At 48.5% G+C, this 18,345-nt stretch overlaps 1 protein-coding gene across 2 annotated transcripts in view; it reads right to left on the reverse strand.

The window, feature by feature from the left end:
* DOCK11 (dedicator of cytokinesis 11) overlaps window positions 1-18,345 on the reverse strand; it is a 67,867-nt gene that overhangs the window by 23,557 nt on the left and 25,965 nt on the right. The window contains exons 19-40 of one of the 2 annotated variants that reach the window (XM_088151694.1): window positions 18,144-18,236; window positions 17,543-17,666; window positions 15,248-15,369; window positions 14,312-14,395; window positions 13,907-13,996; window positions 12,310-12,428; window positions 11,345-11,414; window positions 11,127-11,252; window positions 10,830-10,901; window positions 10,581-10,727; window positions 10,209-10,292; window positions 10,002-10,113; window positions 8,479-8,657; window positions 6,234-6,350; window positions 4,878-4,953; window positions 4,006-4,118; window positions 3,426-3,537; window positions 3,273-3,339; window positions 2,557-2,604; window positions 2,178-2,320; window positions 1,859-1,974; window positions 384-521 (exon numbers count right to left, since the gene is read on the reverse strand). In XM_088151694.1, the coding sequence (XP_088007820.1) occupies window positions 384-521; window positions 1,859-1,974; window positions 2,178-2,320; window positions 2,557-2,604; window positions 3,273-3,339; window positions 3,426-3,537; window positions 4,006-4,118; window positions 4,878-4,953; window positions 6,234-6,350; window positions 8,479-8,657; window positions 10,002-10,113; window positions 10,209-10,292; window positions 10,581-10,727; window positions 10,830-10,901; window positions 11,127-11,252; window positions 11,345-11,414; window positions 12,310-12,428; window positions 13,907-13,996; window positions 14,312-14,395; window positions 15,248-15,369; window positions 17,543-17,666; window positions 18,144-18,236 (2,352 nt within the window). Of the gene's footprint in view, window positions 1-383; window positions 522-1,858; window positions 1,975-2,177; window positions 2,321-2,556; window positions 2,605-3,272; window positions 3,340-3,425; window positions 3,538-4,005; window positions 4,119-4,877; window positions 4,954-6,233; window positions 6,351-8,478; window positions 8,661-10,001; window positions 10,114-10,208; window positions 10,293-10,580; window positions 10,728-10,829; window positions 10,902-11,126; window positions 11,253-11,344; window positions 11,415-12,309; window positions 12,429-13,906; window positions 13,997-14,311; window positions 14,396-15,247; window positions 15,370-17,542; window positions 17,667-18,143; window positions 18,237-18,345 lie in introns of both variants that reach the window. The other variant, XM_088151693.1, reaches the window with a different exon arrangement.

Here is an 18,345-nt window from a genome sequence, read left to right on the forward strand (position 1 = left end):
AGGAGGGAAGGAGAGCTGGAGCAAAAGCAGCTCCATCTGAAATAGCCTGCTCAGCACGGTGCGCACATCTAAGCTTGTTAAGCCAAGGCCGGAGCATAGATTTTAATATCACTGTAAACAGAGAAGAGCAGGGTGTGTTTCTGCGTGTATTTGGAGACTTCCTGTCCCTTTTTCCTATCTTCTGACATGCTTGGATAAAATCCAGACCTTTTTAAAAAAAATAAACATGACCAGAAAGAGGAAACAGGTGTTTTTTGGTCCACTGCGCAGAATTGGGGAAGTTATCTGTTTTGATCTGAGCACTGAGAGAAGCAAGGGTCCCAAAAGATGAATGAGGTACCCGTGATTGACGCTTGGTCATTCGGAATCTCTTCCTCGCTCACCTTGTTGATGAAAGCTCTCAGGGAGGCAAAGACGTGCTTCAGGGCTGCTTCCGACTGCCCATTTCTGAGGAAGGCCAGATGGATATCGAAGACCTTTTTCATCAGCGGGTTATGCCCATCGTTGTTCGAAAGCTGATTCTAGGGAGAAATGGGTTCAGGTGACTTTGGCTGGGAAACTCCAAAAAGGGGCTCAAGATACAGAGAATTTGGTATTTTTTTTTATGCTGGGCAAATAGCAAAGCTGGAATGGCTGCATCAAAGCAGCCCCAGAGAATTTCAGAAGATTAATGTTTGGGATAGGTTGTCCTTGTTTAGCGACCTCAACTGGAACCAGCAATTTGGTCGTTAAGTGAAGCAATTGCTCAGGGAAACCGTTACTGTGCTTATGATCTGACTTCAGCTCTCCTTTGCTTTGACAGGCAAAGTTTGTCAATGGTTGCAAGGTTACTTTCACATCACCAACGTAACTGCAAATGGTCACTAAACAAGGTGGTTGCCAAACAAGGACTACCTGTATATGTGTCTAAATTCTCCACCACTTATGGCACACTCTCATGACTGAATTGTTCAGGTACAGGTACTCAACTTACAACCACAATTGGGACTGGAACTTCCATTGCTAAGCAATGCAATCGTTAAGTGACTTGCATCCGATTTTATGATTTTTTTTGCTGTGGTTGTTAAGCAAATCTGACTTTCCCCATTGACTTTGTTTGTTGGAACCCACTGGGAAGGTTGCCAATGGTGATCACATGATCCTGGGACGCTGCAACTGTTGTAAATACATACCAGGTGCCAAGTGCCTGAATTTTGATCACATGATTGCAGAATGCTGCGACAGTCGTAAGTGTGAGGACTGGCTGCAAGTCACTTTTTTCAGTGTCGTCATAACTTCGAACAGTCATTAAACAAATTGTTGTAACCTGTACAAAATCCTTCCAGACACTCCAGCTTTCTATTCGTGGGGAATTTCTGCTCTGAGCTGTGGCAGAAGAGGAGGAGAGCACTGCATAGCGCTGCCTTCCATGCAATGCAGGGAATCCTCCTCATTGCTCACAGAAATCAAGCACGTCAGGACATTTTCTCACCTACCATTCTCCCCCACTGAAGAAATTAGAAGGAAGAAATTTGAAAAGCAAGAGAGAATTCAAACCCAAGATGGGCCCACCGTTATTGAGAATGCTGGCCATTTCTGGCACAGAAAATGGAGCTAGCCAAGCAGTTTAGAACCAACCGATTCCAAAAACAAAACCCAACAACTTATCAATGCATTAAAAATTAATCCAATATGAGAAACGTGAAAGGCCCCAAGAGCAGTAGGGCACATTCCAAATGAGGATCACAAAGGTCCGTCAAAGAAATCCAAAGCTGACGGTGCTGCAGCTAAAGAAAAGACTCAGCCCACTGAGAGTCCAGAAAAATCCCAGCCCAGCTGTGGCAGGAGGACCCTGAGCAGAGAAGATGCCGAGACGGACCTTGAAGCACTGCGTGAAGAAGGCGATGGTATCCAGCACAGTCAGGGTCACTTCCGTCGCCAAGTTGCCTTCCAGCAGGGCCTGGTGGACAATGTCTGCTTCTGACGTGCCGGCACCTGAGATGAAAAGGCAAATGTTGGCCGCCCCGCACCCTTACTGAAGACAAGGAAGCAGCGGTCAGAAAGAGCTCATTCAGGGGGCCGCCAAGCTGCAGGCTGCCCCTGCTCAATCCACCTCGAGCTCCCGTCTGCAAGAATGGTGGGCGAGCCGACGGAGGAGGTCCCCGAGAGCCACCACCAGTGTTTTTCTGGCCACCTACTGTGGTTCAGCGTGAAGGAGCTGTCGAGGCTGCTCAGGTGCTGGAGCCGAGCCTGCATGGTGCTGGCTCGGCTGCGGAGGACAGGCATCGTCTGGGATTTCCGGTCAATGCCCAGATGTTTGGACAGCCACGCATCATGGACCCTGCAGCAGGTGGATCAGAGCTCAGCTCAACGGTCTCCGTTCTCCAAGCACGGGTCCAAATGCACCCCAAGCGGACCACACCAAAGTGGAGAATCACCCACATCCTGCAACTTGGTGCCAGGGTGGGCTCTATGGTCTCTCTGCTCCTAGATAGGCCAACGCTGCCATCTGGGCCCAGTGGGTACATCCACCGAACAAACCGCCTTTCTCCCCAACACACATATTCCCACCAGTACCTGGCGATGTTCCTTTTCCCCACATATCGGAAGTGGAATAAACACACCCTGCAGCGAGAGAGAGAGAGAGAGAGAATTCAGATAATCGAGGTTATGACCCAACGTTGCTTCCGTAGCTCGATGGCACCAGTCACGCTGGTTACTTTGGCACTCTGGGTCATATTTACTGTTCACATACTCTAGGGCTACGAAGCTGCAGCCTGCTTTCCATCAAAGGTAAGGCCAAAGTATGTTGATAGGGACCAAAATAGAAGAAGGAGACTATTTGTAAGAGACTTCTTTGATGAGGAAGCTCAAAACCAGCTCTGAAAAAGTGGGCATTTCACAGCATGGGAAGCCATGTAACTCTATCTTCTTTCATTTTTCCCCTTGATGAAAACTGTGCTCCATAAATTATTTTCCACCTAATGGAGGATAAATAAATGTATCTTTTTCCAGTGAAGGGGGATTCTGAAAGGAGCAGAATGAGGCCCCTGCTTATTGCCTCCCTGCGGAACCTGCTTTTCAGCGCTCAAAAAACATCTGGCATCTCTTTCAGCACCCCGCGTGTATTATTCAGCACCGCTCCGTGCACCGTAGCCAGCCGGTGAGCCTTGTGCAAGGGCAGAATGTGGCAATCTAGAATTCTCCTTCCTAGGAGTTTCGACATGCGATCCTTCTTCCTCCCCTCAGCTTCTTAAAAAAGAGTAGACGTGCACAACAAATAAAAGCCTTACTCTAGAAGAATCAAGATATTCATCAACTCCTGGGGAGATATTTTGTTCCAGTAGGATAACAAGGTATCTGCAATCGAAAGAAAACCGCTTAAGAAGTCTCCTGTCGTCCCTCGAGTTTGCCAAGCCCAGGGAACGGGGACGTAGGTGGCTGACCTTCAGAGAGCATCTTGATGATGTAAAGGTAGCAAACGAGGAGGCTTCGGATCTCGTACTGGTCCAGCCGCCCAAACTGGGAGATGCTGTTGCGCGTGGAACTCCTCTGCATCTGTGTTCACCGAGACGTGCCAAAGGGTGCAGGGGAGAAGGGCGGGGAGGGGAGGGGGCCAAGGGAAAATTAGCAGGGCATCTGGGGACGCTATGAGCTTATTCTTTAAATATGGCCACCCAGTTCCCCCAGACCAGTCCCTTGGGATGGCAGATGAGAACGGTAGCAAATGCTGGAATTTTGCTCCCAGAACAAAAGCCTGGGCTGGAAGAAGCCCCCGAGGCCCCTCTGATGCTACAGGTGTTTGGTGAGTGGGCCGGACCACACCGCTCCGCCCCAGTGCTTTGCATCACTGGCCCCCTCCCTGGGCACCCACGCGGGCCTGCCTCAAGCCTAAATGCGCGCAGGGAGGCGGCGCTGGCAGGGCCGGCGCCATTTCTGGACCTGGCTCTCGAGTGGCTCTCAAGGGCTTGTGGAGCAGCGTTGTCTGTTCCCAGCCCCTCTGGAATTCTGTAAGAGCAACTTTACGTTTTCACCGGGGGGAGGCTGATCGGGGGAGCTGGCCGTTCCTTCGGAAGCGAGGGATCCCTTGGAGTCTTCCCTCTTCATAAAAAGTCCGTTCTGGAAGGCGGCGCCATAAACTGTAGGAAAAAAGCCGAGGGCTTGCAACCCGTTGCACCAGGATCAGCGTCGCTGGCCTTGCCTCGACCCGGACCAGGGCTGTCTGCAGATCGTGGTCAAAAAAGTCGAGATGATGGTTGCGATGCGCATAAAAAACAGGCAGAGCTTTGATCCCACGGATGCAACCAACATCTCGGTTTTTTTCAACATACGCTGTGGCCTCCCCAGTCCAGGAGCAAAATAGGATTTTTCCCTAGATGGAAAGGTCTACCCCGCACGGGTGACTCCAGACTGGATCTTCATTGGGGCAATGAACAGCATGCCTGATTTGGTAGGCACACACACTTCTGTATTGGTATCTGGGTCTACGCGAAAATACACCCAGGCGGCATAGAGATACACGTGATCCCTCCCTCCCAACACAAATCGGGGGCTAAGCCAAAGAAAGAAGGTCTGATCTCAGCCAGCCTTTCCTTCGGGCAGTGCCACCCGCTCTAATTCACCATCTCTGGAGGAAGGCATGGTGTGCTGTCCACAGCATTGCTTGAGGGAGCTCTATGGCATCTTCAGCAAAGGGGAAGGAAAACAGGGAACCCCCCCAGATCTGATCCCTTGCCCAAGGAGGCTCCCTGCCAGGCAGTGGGGCCAGCCTTGAGACCCACACTGGGCTTGCTAGCCCTGAATCCCAGCAATGTCTCCTGCCAGACTCAGAAACCTTCCACCCCTAACCCGTTGCCAAGATTTGGGAACGGGCCAGGTTCAGACCCAGCTTTCCTTACGTGAGTCTTTATCGACAATAAGACTTGACCTGTTGGAGGGCGACACGAAGCTGCACATGAACTCATCGCGGGAGGCCTGCAGGGGAAAGAGGAAAAGGGTTCAGAGAAGGGAGCAATTTGACTCAAAGTCATATTCAGGAGGAGAGCTAAAAGACAAGCCAACCCGGAAATCCTGCAATATTTGGCCACTGGGTGCTGGGGAGATACGTCGTGGGTTGAATATTTAAACGGATGAAATACGATAAATCTGAAAGATACTTAAATGGATTAAATAAATGAATAAATCAGCCTTTGGAGGCAGCTTGACTGCAGAAGTGAAGAAGCAGGAGCTGGGAGTGACCAGCGTGTTCTGCCCACGGCCTTCCCAGGATTTGATCGACTCGTGGCCAGATCCAGATGCTCCCAAACCACTGGCTTGTGGTGAGGATGAAGAGCAGGGAGGAGCATGCTTCGCCCCGCAGTGCTGAGCGTAAGAGACTCCCTGCTAGCAAACAATAAACCTGCCAGGCACATCTTGGCCTGGTGTGCAAAGTCACCCTGAGCAGCTGGGTGCTTGTTCAGGGTGCCCTGTGCCCCCAGAAAGCTGGAGGAATTGAACAAATCATAATTTGGTCATCCAGGAGCAAGGATAGGCATGGATATCACCTGTGTGGTACCTCAAATGACAGAGACAGGCGGTGTAGGGAAAGGACGGGCAAGGCGCCTGAGCAGCTCCGTTTGGGATTTGGGCTTAAAGGGATTCTAAAGTGCCCCCCCACGAACGTATATTTTAAAAACCTGGCTCGCTGGAATGCAGAAGTTTCCAAAGTCTCAGCCCTCTCTTGTCTGCGTGCAATTGGCTAGCAACCTTCTGCTTGACCACCATCGACCACTGGACATCACGCCACCCCCAGGTCGTGACTGTTCACAGCAGAGGTGCAATTCAGGGGAAGATCAATGGGGTAGATGCTCTCCTTCCAGAGAAGTTTGCCAGCTCTTTACAGTCTTACACAAGATTCCTTTTCAAAAGGTCCTCAGACGGGGCAAGGCGGTCGCCTGTTAGAGATGCTGTAGTGGACCTTGCCCTGAGCAAGGAGTTGGATTAGATCAGCGTTTCTCAGGCTCAGGAATTTGTTAGGCAGTATGGACTTCAACTCCCAGAATTCTGAGAGTTGAAGTCCACACTGCTTAAAATTCCTGAGCCTGAGAAACGCTGATCTAGACAACCTTTGGCACCTTCCAACTTTATGATTCAGTGATCAACATTCTTCTGAAGTTTCTGAGTTTTCTCTCCCAAGCAGGCTGTGTGTGTGAACTGAGTCAGAGAGCACGTCCCACATCTGGAAAAACGCAACTCTTGGCTCCAAAATTACTCACAGAGCTGGACATTGGTGTGCAAGGGTACAAGTTGTCTGGGCCAGCCAGCCTCTGAACGTTTTCCAAAAGGATTCCAGCAAGAGGTAAATACAGCTGTGCTATTTTGGCCTGCTGGTTCTGCAAGAGAGGAGAGGGGAGATGAAGTGAGACCCCTCCCAGAAAGGGGGTGGTGAGAGGAAAGGAGAGTTTTGAATCAATGATGTCATAAATCAAAGAAGGAGAGCTTTTCTTCATCCTAGCCACAGGAAGGACAGAATTACATCCTTTTGCCATGCCAGGTGTACTTTATCTCCAGCCCTAAATGCAAATCTGAACACAATTGATCCTATTACCGTTATTTGTTAGATTCCCATCCTGCCTTCCCTTCAGGGACTCAAGGATTCCTCATCCCCCCTCGTAAGGTGGGCTGCCTCCCCCCACCATCATCCCAGGGACTCCCAAGGCTGAGGCTGGTCTGGATCCTGGGCACCTCCAGCCCCATTCTAACATCTTCACTGCTGCTCCAGCGCTCACAATGGCGAGATGCAAAGGTGTATCCTGTACCATTTTTAGCCTGAAACGGCAGACATTGCTTGGGTAATCTGTGTCTCAGTTCACAACCAGAAGACGATGCAACTGTCTTCCCTTCCAATATTTTTAGAAATTTGCACCTGCATTCAAGCCTTTCATCCCACAAGATCAGGATAACTTGCAGGGGCCAAAGTGGGGTTGCCTTTAATCTCACAACAGCTCTAAGTTGGCAGCTGAGGAGAGGCTGGAGAAGAGAGACGCCCCCCCCCCAGCTGCCTCTTTGCTGTGATGGCAGACTTTGTGCCGGGTCTCCTTTAGTACTTACTTAAAGCATCAGACCCCTTCTGGGTTGGCATAGCAGCAATGACGATACCAAAATAATACATAATAAGGAAAAATGTGCACGGTATAGAACAGCCCGCCTTAAAACAGAGGTCGAGAAAGAGCCACAATTTTAAAAGAAAGTAAATGGATGGCTATGGAAATTAAACAATAAATAAATAAATAAATAAAATTAATTAATTAATTAATTAATTAATAGCATCACCCCTTTTTTTTCTAGCCGCTTGGCACCTCCCTGATCCTTTCTGCCACCGCCACCTCCCCAGCTCTTGGCCAAAGTCACTTCATCGGCGTCCCCACCGAACCCCAAGCAGAGGGCAGCTATGCCTTTAAACGCATGCACCCGGGGAGGGGGCTGAGATAGGTTCCCAGGAGTTCAGCTGCCACACCGAATGATGAGTTGGCTACGTGCAGAACTGCAAAACGCCAGAGAAGCCTCGAGGGAGCCGGCCTGGCCTGCAGTCACTGTGTTTTGGCCAGCTCCCAACTCTGTCAGTCACGCATGTCAAGAGGGATCCCAAAACACATGGGACATTAAAGAATCAAATGAAGAGGAGGCGGCTCCAACAGACTAAGCGGAAGGCCGGATGTTGTCTAAGCGACTATTAAGCAGAAAGAAGGTTCTGTTGGCATGCAACATCCTGGTTATTTTGTCCTCCTCATTAGCCAGGTTCACCAATTACTCCCCCTCAACCATTCCAGGTTTGGCAAAGTCAATAAATGCACATCCTGTAACTTATAACACGTTGGACAATTTCAGCTTGTGAAGGGGCCAAGAACTGCCTCTCGGCTTGCAGCTGGGGGATGGCCCCGCAAATCAGACTCAGGCCTTTATTTCGGCTTCTTACCGCGGAGAATGGTGATGCTGGGAACCCTGCAATTGGTTGCCACCCAGATGGGCTACTTTTACAAGGCTGGAGAAGAGAAGCCGATCAGCCTGGGCAGTGCTGGATTTTAAAAGACCTCTTCCCCAGAGGGACAGGATATAACTGCAGAGAGGTTGGTGGTAGATCAGATCTCTCCAAATCCATGTTGGCACCAATCTGAATGCACCACCATGAACTTCTGGAAATAATGTATTTTTAGGAGGGGGGACTAAGAAGTGACAGCCAGAAGATGGATGGAAAATGGCAAATGGCTGAAGGAATGCTTCAAGATACAGGGTCGAGGGACAGATTACACAACCTGTCATGTCATTCTGAACCAAACCCATATCTCTGGCCGCACTAAACGGGTTCACACGCTGGGCTGAACCATAATGTGGTTTGCTTAGTTTTGGCTTGGCATGTTGTGTAAACTCAGCCAATGGTGGGTTATCTGACAAGCAAGCCCAGGCAGACCATGCTTCGGTGCAATCTCCGAACCAAGTCGACACTGCCTCAAGTTACTCTACCTTGTGCTGGTATCTGTTATCGAAGGCGTGTTTGATAAGAAGACTTTTCAGGATGCTGACGGCCAAGTATCGGATGTCAGAGTTGTCTTTCAGGGCGGCCGACATCTCTCGTAGGAGCACGCCCACCAAGAAGTGGTGGCGGCAATAGTCGTCGGTTAAGCTGTATTCAAGGTTTGCGTCTGCTGCAAAAAGGCCGAAAGGACCGTTCTTATATTATCCAAGCTCAGAGAGACATCTGGGTCTCGGGGACGAAGCCTCTGAGCCCCCGGGAAAGCAGAAGCAGAAGGACTGGCCAACACCACTGGCTAACTTGTCTGGCCTTGCTCAACCAGGCCGGGAGTGGGGGTGGGGGGTCAGGGGGCTGGGAAAGAAGGAAGAGCGCTTGATGGAGAGGGCAGGAAGCAGGGGTGAATCGGAACGCCCTGGGATGAAGCAGGAACCCTAGAGCCACGGCCTGGATTATTTACAGCAACCATTTAAGACACTCCAATTAGTCAACTAAAATTTACTGCTGAGGCTAGATCTGTGCTTCTGGAACTGTCAAGCTGTAGCTGCGTAAACAGATTAAGATCTCGCTGGGTCCATGTGGAAATTTTAGAAAAGAGGCGGCTTCCAGATGCCGCGGTCTGCTGTTTCAGCTTCGCCTGTTCGCCATTTCAGATGAGACAGGAAGCAGCTGCTAAACTATGCTGGTTTAAGAAGCAAATCCAGATTTAAAAAGTCTTGGGTGCTAAATGCAAGGGGTTAGACTAGGAAGCGTTGCAAGAGGCTTGCTGAACGATTCCCAGGGCCAAATACTCGCTGATCTGAAGCACATTTGATTTGGCGCCAAGCATCTTCCAGCCCTTAATTCTACCTGCTCCATCTAGCAAACTGTTGCAGAGACATAGAAAAGAAGTCTAACTGATGTGCCACAAAAGGAAACAGAAAATAATAATTTTACTTAGCTAGATTAAGTTAGGATGGCACAAATAGCGCAAAACAACTGATGGGCACAAAAAGAGGCACATCTAGAAATCTTCGAAGGGGCCCAGATTTTTTCATTCCCTCTTCACAGCCAATATTTTGTGCCTCTGTACGTGGCAGTGAATGTGTTCCACTGTGCAGGTGTGTGTATATGTATACACACACACACAATCTAAACAATTTGAGGAATTTTTCTTTGATCTGAATGTTTCAAAAGTTAAAAAAAGCTGGGGGGAAGGTAGAGAAGAAATTTTAAAAAGTGGTTTTTAAAATACGTGTTATCTTCAAGTCTAACCCATTTCACACTACAAATGGTGCCCAACGGGCATGTTCTGCTTTTAGTGAAGCAAACTCCTACAGTAATTATATAAATATCTGCTGTTACCAAATCTTGTAAATTCTATTTGCTGATTCTGCTGAATTTCTCAGGAAGTTTTAAAACAGCAATTCCCAGCCTGAGTTCTTAGGCACTGGCTTCACAAGCAGATCAAAGAAATAATCAGCAGTTCGCTAGTAACAGCCTGCTGGGTGTCTGAGTCACGGAGCATTAAACAGACCTTGCATGCGCTGAAACTTGGGTTTGGCAAAATTCATCGGCAAATTCAGTGGAATGTAGTGTTCGTGGTTACAGATGGTCTGCAGAAATTCGAACTTGTATTCCACCAAGAGCTGGATGTGGAGAAGGACAAAAAAAAAATAGCGTTATAACCAACTCTCCCTGCTTTCTATCCTCTGAAATGGCTCCGGGAAGCTTAATATTTTACCTTTGGGTCTTTGGGACTGAATCCAGAAACGTAGTCATTGATCAAGTTGAAGATAAACCCTCGGTCCATGAACGTCAAACATCGCTGTGGAAGGGGATAAAAGATGAACCTCCTGCATCACACTGACTGAACGTGTGCCTGGTGTGCATAAATGCTATTTATTATTGCTATACAGTATATAAGCAGTCTGGGTTGTGGGGTAACCCTTAAGCATCTGGGGCCTCCCATCTCCAGAGTTTCAATCCTAGAAGCAGTTCTCAGTGCTAGCAGGCCAAGCCATTCCAATGGGATGAAACGCATGCCTGTCCTTTGTTTTTTTTGTAAATTAAAGATGGGGAAGGGAGGAGAGAAGGAGCAAAAGACTACACCAACCTTCAAGAAGTTGGCCAAGGAGAAGTTGACATTTCTTGACTCTTCTGGGATTTCGCTGTAGCGAATGTTCACGTGTGGAATTATGGAGAGAAGCAGAGAATGCAGCGCATGACCGTAGGATTCTGGGAATCGCTGTTGCCTGGGGAGCTGAAGAGGCAAAGCGTGAAGAGCAGCCCAAGCTCCTTCCATTCACACAAGAGCCAAGTGGCTTGTCTGTAAAAGCTTACCGTGGTGTGCTTCTGCCTTTACCTTAATCTTGTTTTCATCCAGAAGATACAGAGCCATTGACTTCACCAGAATTTCAAAGAAAAACCATGAATACTAGAACCAAGAGGAAGAGAAGAGAGATGTGTGTCAGCCAGGTCAAGTCCCACCTGTTCCTACTTTACAGAGGGGGAAGAAATGAGATGAGAAGACCGTGGTGTGGACAAGGCCACACAAGGAGCAGTGTGTAGCCTTTCTCAACACCCTTGGCTTGATGGGCTTCAGACTTTGCAAGGAGGAGAGGTGGCCTTGCAGGACTAGACCTTCCAACTCTGGTCTCACCTTCAGCATCTTATTAATGGCCAAGAAATCTGCTGACTGCTTGAGAATCGTTGATATGGCTACTGCCAAGATTTCGTGTGTCATCTTAGCCTGGGACCTGCTGGGCTTCTCGGGCTGAAAGCAATACTGTGGGGGAGGAGGAACATTTTGTGCTATCAGTGGTGGACTCCCTGGGCACAGAGGCCATGACCCAGAACAGAGTCCTTTCCCCAACTCACTTTGATGAATGTCCGTAAATAGTGGTCAAGACCTTCCTCGTGGCACCTGGATACGATGTGGAGAAGAACCCTGCAGGAAGGGTTGGAAAAGAAAGGCAGAGAGAGAGCACATCTCATTGTTACAGGGAAGAGCAATCCCACTTCCATGATAGCTCCTCCTTTTCCTATCAGGGCTGACTGGCTTGGCTGATGTGCAATGACGCTCTGTTGGGATCTTCATCCATTTGTTCCTGCCCATCTTGAGTTGTTTCACTCAAGAGCAGCTATTTTGCCTGCTCATTATGGAATCACACAAAGGAGCCAATACCTAAATTCTACTCATACTACACTTTGATTTCCTGCTGTTTTTTACATTTGCAATATATTTCTTTGGAACTGCCTGCAGGACCACCTGTGTGATGTGTCTCTTTTCACCTCCCACTTCTACGTCATCCGGTCCATGAAGTCTCATTCCCAACCGTAATTGAGCCCGTATCAAAAAGGGAAAATTGGAATAACCACCGTTTGCTTTCCTTGCCTTTCTAAGTGATAGACTGGAGGCTTGTTTGGTGTAGAAACAACTCTCTTTTTTTCAAGATCGAACACACTGACAATGCTAAATGAATTTATAAATGATGTATTCAGATGAAATGATAACATGTAAGCCCATGAGGGTGTTCGGGGAGAGAGACACTCTTTCATGAAGAACACTGCCCCAAGGCTATCGATTCTGGCTTCAAATACTGTAAACTGCAAGACACAAACCGTTGCATGCAGTTCAAAACCTTGTTTGGTTTTTCCAACAGAGCAACTCTTTTGGAAAAGCCGCTGGATAAGTTCGCATCTGAAAAGCCCTGCGTTCTTAGGCCACCGGATGTGTAAGCTTCTATAACGGGCCGAATTAGATCACGAGCGTGCTGAAAATATTCCCACGGGAGAAAGAGGATCAACCTGAAACTGGTCACTTGTCTGCAGCCCAAACTCACATAGTACTGTTGACAGCAACCTCTTCCTCTTGCGGGTGGCTGGTGAGGACTCTGAAGAGTTGCGTAAGAATCACAGGCAGGAACTGTATCATGACTTGGATCTCCATGGCGTGCAAACACTGAAACAAAGATACATGCTTGGACTTCGTTTGCTCCTTGTTTTCATAAAGGGGACCACTTTTGGGCTTCCCAGTTAATACCTGAACTGGGATGCCGTTAGTCCAAGGCTTTGAATTTTTCGCTCCTTTGTGATGCAGTTTTCTGATACACAGAATTGCACAGAAAAAGGCACACGTGAAGTAAAATAGTCTTCATAAAAGCACACTTGTATTTTATTTTGGTTTATGACAACAACCATTTGACTTCGGGCTCTGGCCAGGTGGTATATTTCACATAGCCTCTGTGGACTTCGTATTTTCTAATATGATAATGAATATTTTATTTCTTGTGTTGTTTGCATAGTGTCTCTGTATTTCTGTTCACCTGTTGCACTGACAGGTCATTGACTGCAAGAAAAGTTACGCGCCCCCATGCATCCACATTAGGAAAAAGGGCTTGAAAATTGGGCTTATTAAAGGAAAGCAAACGGGAGACATGACTTCAAAACTGTGCTGAAAATGTACATGACTCTTCTAGAGGCTGCATGCAAAGTCACAATGCCAGATAGTAAAGCAATAGATTGAAGGTCTATAAGGCAGATTCTGGCTGAATGCTAGAAAAAAGTTCCCTAAGAGGAAGAGAGGCTTTGCCAGCTCCCCTGGAGCTGGAGGTGGTCACGTAAAGGCTGGGCGGTGACTTTTTGGGAAGGCTTTAATTGGAATTCCTGCCTTGAGTAGGAGATGGATTTGGTGACTAAAGAGTCTCTTCCCACTTCCCCGGCATTCCATAATTTACAAGCTGATGAGGACACGGGGTGGGAAAAAACATTACCAGTTGGGCTGAAAAGCCCCACCATGTTACAGACAGACATGATTGGTTACAGACAGGATTTGTCCACCCACGTAGCAGAACTGGGCAGGAAGAGCTGCCAGGGCAGGATCCAGATGGCCTGGCTCTCTCTTCCGCATCAGGGCTGGGTGGTCCACTGAGCCCCGCTGCTTAGCTGCTGGCAGCTCTTCCGCTTGTAAGGTGGAAGGATTAATTCAGACCTCTGGCACATTTGGTACAGATTGCTTACTGCAGGTTTCTCAAACTTGGCAACTTTAAGATATGTAACTCCCAGAATTCCCCAGCCAGTGTGCCCTTCAATTCTCAGAATTCTTTGCTGGCTGGGGAATTAGTCCACATGTCTTTAAAGTTGCCACATTTGAGAAACACTGGATTACTGCAATGGCTTTTAATTATCCTGGATTGCTGTTGCTTTCGTCAGCAGTGAGAAGGGCAGCTGTATCACCAGTAAATGAAATTCAAATCCATTTCAGAAATTTGGATAAAAAACAAGGGTGTATCCATACAGGCCTGGGATGCTGAGAACAGGATCTGAAATGGAAGTAAAGGCACAAAACCCAGGCCTGCTTTCTGCAGGCAGGATTTCCTTCCGGGGAGTGGGCTGCAGCCTGTCCCCAGAAGATTCCCCCACTGTCCAAACTCAGCTCACCTTCAGATATTTAACGAGTTCTCCTGGGACTTCTTTGGCACCGCCCTGAATCATCTGGCAATACTGGAAAAATTTATGGAGGTGACGGTCCTGAAATCACAGAGCAGCAGAGTTCGCCAGTCCTTAAGAACATGCTGACCCATTTCCATTTGTGCCCCACCCGAGCTTACGGCAGTCTGGGGGACCCCGACCTTGGGCTGCCTTCTCCTTAAGGCCTGTGCAAAACAGCTCCGTTCTGGCCTGGGTCATTCATATGCAGCAGAAAACCAGGTTGTATGGTGTTTTTTCCCCTAAGGAACCTCCAGCAGGTTGGGGGAGGGAGCATCATGGCCGCCTTGTTTTGAAGACCTATTTTTACTGGGGTTGCAAAAGGGCCCTTTTAAAGGCAAGTCTCATTCCACATACCTGGGTATATATGGTGGACTCCAAGTGTAGTTTCAGCTTGAAAAGAGCCTTGGCACCATCGACCCATTTAATGTCAATACTTGGCTGGAGACCAAAGAGAAGGAAGATGCATTTTTGCAGCTTGTAGATTGCTTAAAGAACCTTGGGCTAGCTGACAAGGCAGTTTGGCCCAACCAGGGACGAAAAAAGCCATTTAAGTTGAACTCAGAAATCAGCACACGCAAGGGAGAGAGAGAGAGAAAACGTTTCTGACTGACGTGGAAAGAAAAGTACTTCGAAGTATACAAAAATCCCAGTTGCTCCAGTGCTGCAGCCATGATATTGTCATCACTGCAATCAGAACGACCCAAAAAAACCCCACCAGTTCTTTGTGGCTTTTGCAGAGCACGTCTTGTTTGCACAAATGCAGTTTTCTTTTTATAATACCTTTATTACATTTTAAAAGACAGAAAGGTAACAACTAACAAGAACTAATACTCAAGGAAGAGAATAGAAAAAAGAAAAAAGAAAAAGAACGCAAAAGTGCAGAAAAGGAAGGAAAAAGAAGGAAAAAGAAAAAAAGCAGAAATCCCCCCCCCCCAAAAAAAGAATGACTTCCGACTTCTTTTACAGCAGCTAGAAGCTGTCATCATTGCAATCAGAACAACCCAAACAAAGCCCGCCAGGTCTTTGTGGGCGTGGCAGAGCACATGTTGCTTGCACAAATGCAGTTTCCAAGGAACCAGGGAAAACCGCATGCGCGCATGGGCGTTTGCAACAGGAATGACAGGGGGTTTGGAACTTTGCTAAGGAAAGTAACTCTGAGACGCCCGCCTGATTTGGTGCAACTTCTCTGGATTTGCTTGGCATGCAGGCTGGGTGGGTGAAAAGTGAACCTTGGAGCATGAACACACGCGTTGCCCTCCTGATGCCCAATCCATCTCCGAGTCACCTTACCTTTCGCGCCTCGGTATCTCCAGCGCTCAAGTAGCCAGCCGGCAGGTTGGCTGAGACAGGGAGCTGCTGCTCGGAGGTGATAATCAGCCCATCTTTCAGCAAAGGAAGCCACGCGAAGCCGACTGTGGGGACGGCAAGAGACACGGTGGAGTCAGCAAAGGCCTGCGCTGCTGGTGAAAGCAGCAGATGCAACAACTTGGAAGATCTCCAGAAGGTTCGCCTGTGTCAGGCCTAGCCCAAAGAACTCCTGGAGACCATGCAGGTTCAATCAGCAAGGTTTATTTGCCAGCACCTGTTTACAGAAATCTTCTCAGACTGACCAGTAGTTCCCAGGCACAACTCTCTACTCTCTTCTGGAATGTTTAGGGATGCGCCAGCTTTCTCCACTTATCTCCAGAGCGTTGCTCTGGAGACGAGAGCACCGTTTTCACCTCCCTTCCTCCACTCCAGTCCATCACAGCCTGGCACCTGCATCTCCTATATTGCAAGCATGATTGCAGAGACCAGCTGAGTCTGCAAGGACGTTAAGCTAAAATTCTAGAGCAGTGTTTCTCAACCTCGGTTGCTTGAAGATGTGTGGACTTCAACTCCCGGAATTCCCCAGCCAGCTCTGCTGGCTGGTGAATTCCGGGAGTTGAAGTCCACACATCTTCAAGCGACCGAGGTTGAGAAACACTGTCCTAGAGGATAATTCAGGGGATCCTGTGTGCCCAGTCTCTGCTGTTCATTTAGGAACCCACAGCCGGAGCACCTCCATGAACCCTGGTTCTGTCCAGCCTGAGCTGAAGCACAGCACAATCACAGCCCGATTTCTAAGGATGTTTCCTACGTTGCTTCTCCAACCCTCGCAGGCCTTTCCCCACGGTGGCGTTGTAATGGCTTCCATCCATCCCATCCTTGAGTTGACAGAAAACCACAGCACGAAATGGGCTGCCCCATTGCTGATCCCACTCCTGCGTCTGTTCCTGATCAATACCAGTCCCTTTAGGGAAAGGGGAGGCAAAGCTTTCCATGGGGAGGTGGGTATCAAAAAAGCCAAAATGGCAGCCATGATCATGGGATCAAAGCCCTGCGCCTTTTTGACATCCATGGTTTTTACATGGGTATGTATGGTTGCAGCCAATGTCTTGACTTTCTTGAGCCCCCTCTCTGTGGACACCACTGCAAAGCCTAAAGGATATTGCTCAACTTGAGGCTCCCTTGGGTGTTGTGGGAAGGGGGGAAATACCCCTTTAACTCCAGGAGAGCTAAGGAAGACTTAAAAGGCGGGGAAGGAGAAGGCGGCAGCATCCTGGGGTCACAGCAGAAAAGAAGGTTGCTGAGTTCAAAGATGTGGGTATCAAAATCCAGATTCACATATCCTGCTAAGCTGCAATCAATAAACCCCAGGGTGCTGTCTTCAGAGCCAACACTATGCCTGTGAGGAAGACAAAAGTCAGAAGTGCTGGATTTGGAGAAAAAACAGAGACGGGGGCAGGCAATGACATTGTGGCCCCTCACCTGCCCCTGGATTTTTCTAGGTGGGGATGCCCCAGAACCATAGGTTGGGCCCTTAGCAGGCAAAGCAAGGTCCTTATAGAGGAATAATAATTGCGATGAGCTTTAAGGCCAAGATGAACTCAAACACCACCCAAAGCCATAAGGGGTTTATTTGATTTGGACTTGGGAGGTTACGCATCTCGAGACACCATGGCTTGGTCAGTAAACTGGCTCTACACCGAAGTGGGACTGAGATCCTTTGTCATGCTAAGCTATCAACCATGATTTATAAAACACAAGTGGCTGGGTTTGCATCATGTGCTAAGCTGAAAGCCAACCAACTGCATTGTGGTTTAAAGCAGCCAAAACGAAGTATCTTCTGGCAAGACACGCCTGTGAGGCTCACCCCAAGGAGAGAAAACCAGGTTTCTCACAGTCTTAGCCTGAAGGGGGTGACAGGCCCCAATGGCCCAGTTCTATTCCTTTCACAACGAGAAACAGAAGCCTGCCAGAAGCGCCACCCTCCCTGAACACCACAGTTATAGTTCCCACACGTTTGAGCTTCCATTTCCGATGCAATCAGAATACTCAGATACCAGTGGGCCCACCTTCATTTTTACAAGGCGCGGAAACGAAGGATCTGACTCGCAGCTCCCTTCCTGGAGATTTTTAAGAGAGCTCCTGGGGATGGATTCACAGATTTTCCTGGACCTCGCAGAGATGCTCCTTGGGACCCCCCGTGGTTCTTGGATTCCCAGTCCTGCCTGACACAGGTGGCGGGGAAAGAGAGTGTTCTGGGTTCCACCTGTCCGGTACCTGTGGTCTCGACGGCGTCCTGCTTTTTTGCCGTCCCCTTTGTGTTAATCTCGCAGCTGATGTGGTAGAAGGTGAATAGCAAGTGGTGCTTCTGATGGAGGTGGATCGGAAGCTGGATTTTAATCTGCGCGACAGAAGGAGAAGGGAGGCTGAATTCTCCCATGCCAGGTGGCTTTTGTGCCACTTCATTTTTTAAAGACGATCAGCATTTCATTCTGTCCATCGGACTGTCTTCCCTTCTGGTGCAACACCCATCCTCAATCCCTTAAAAGTTCACTTCGCCTTCAAGAACATCTTGGCAAGAGAATTTGAAACTTGATCTAATTCAGTGTCTTTCAAACTTGGCCACTTTAAGAGGTGTGGACTTCAACTCCCAGAATTCCTCAGCCAGCATGGCTGGCTGGGGAATTCTGGGAGTTGAAGTCCACTCCTCTTAAAGTGGCCAAGTTTGAAAAAAACTGAGTTAGATCAAAAGTAAAAGGAGGACCCTTAGGAAACCTGAGTTCTATAAAGGCTGCTTTCTCCTTAGTTCCAGGAAACTTTAGCAGAATCAACCATCTCCTCCTCTGCTTTAATGGGGTGGCTGATTTTTTTTCCTTACCTCATCGTAAAACTCAGGGCTCTGGTTGTGATGTAAGACACAAGCGTAGGCGTGCGAGGTGAACAGAGGCTCCCCAGGTTTGCCGTAGAAGCACTGCAGAACATAACAAGAACGCAGGGAGGCTGAGAGGAACAAGACTAAAAAGGCATGATTATCTACCGGTGAGGGCTCTGGACTTTCTTCCAATCTCCTCCACTGGAGG

Source organism: Python bivittatus, unplaced genomic scaffold, assembly GCF_059951505.1.
Source record: "Python bivittatus isolate LINGU-HERP-01145 unplaced genomic scaffold, Pbiv_v1 ctg000670_np1212, whole genome shotgun sequence".
Taxonomy (NCBI): Eukaryota; Metazoa; Chordata; class Lepidosauria; order Squamata; family Pythonidae; genus Python; species Python bivittatus.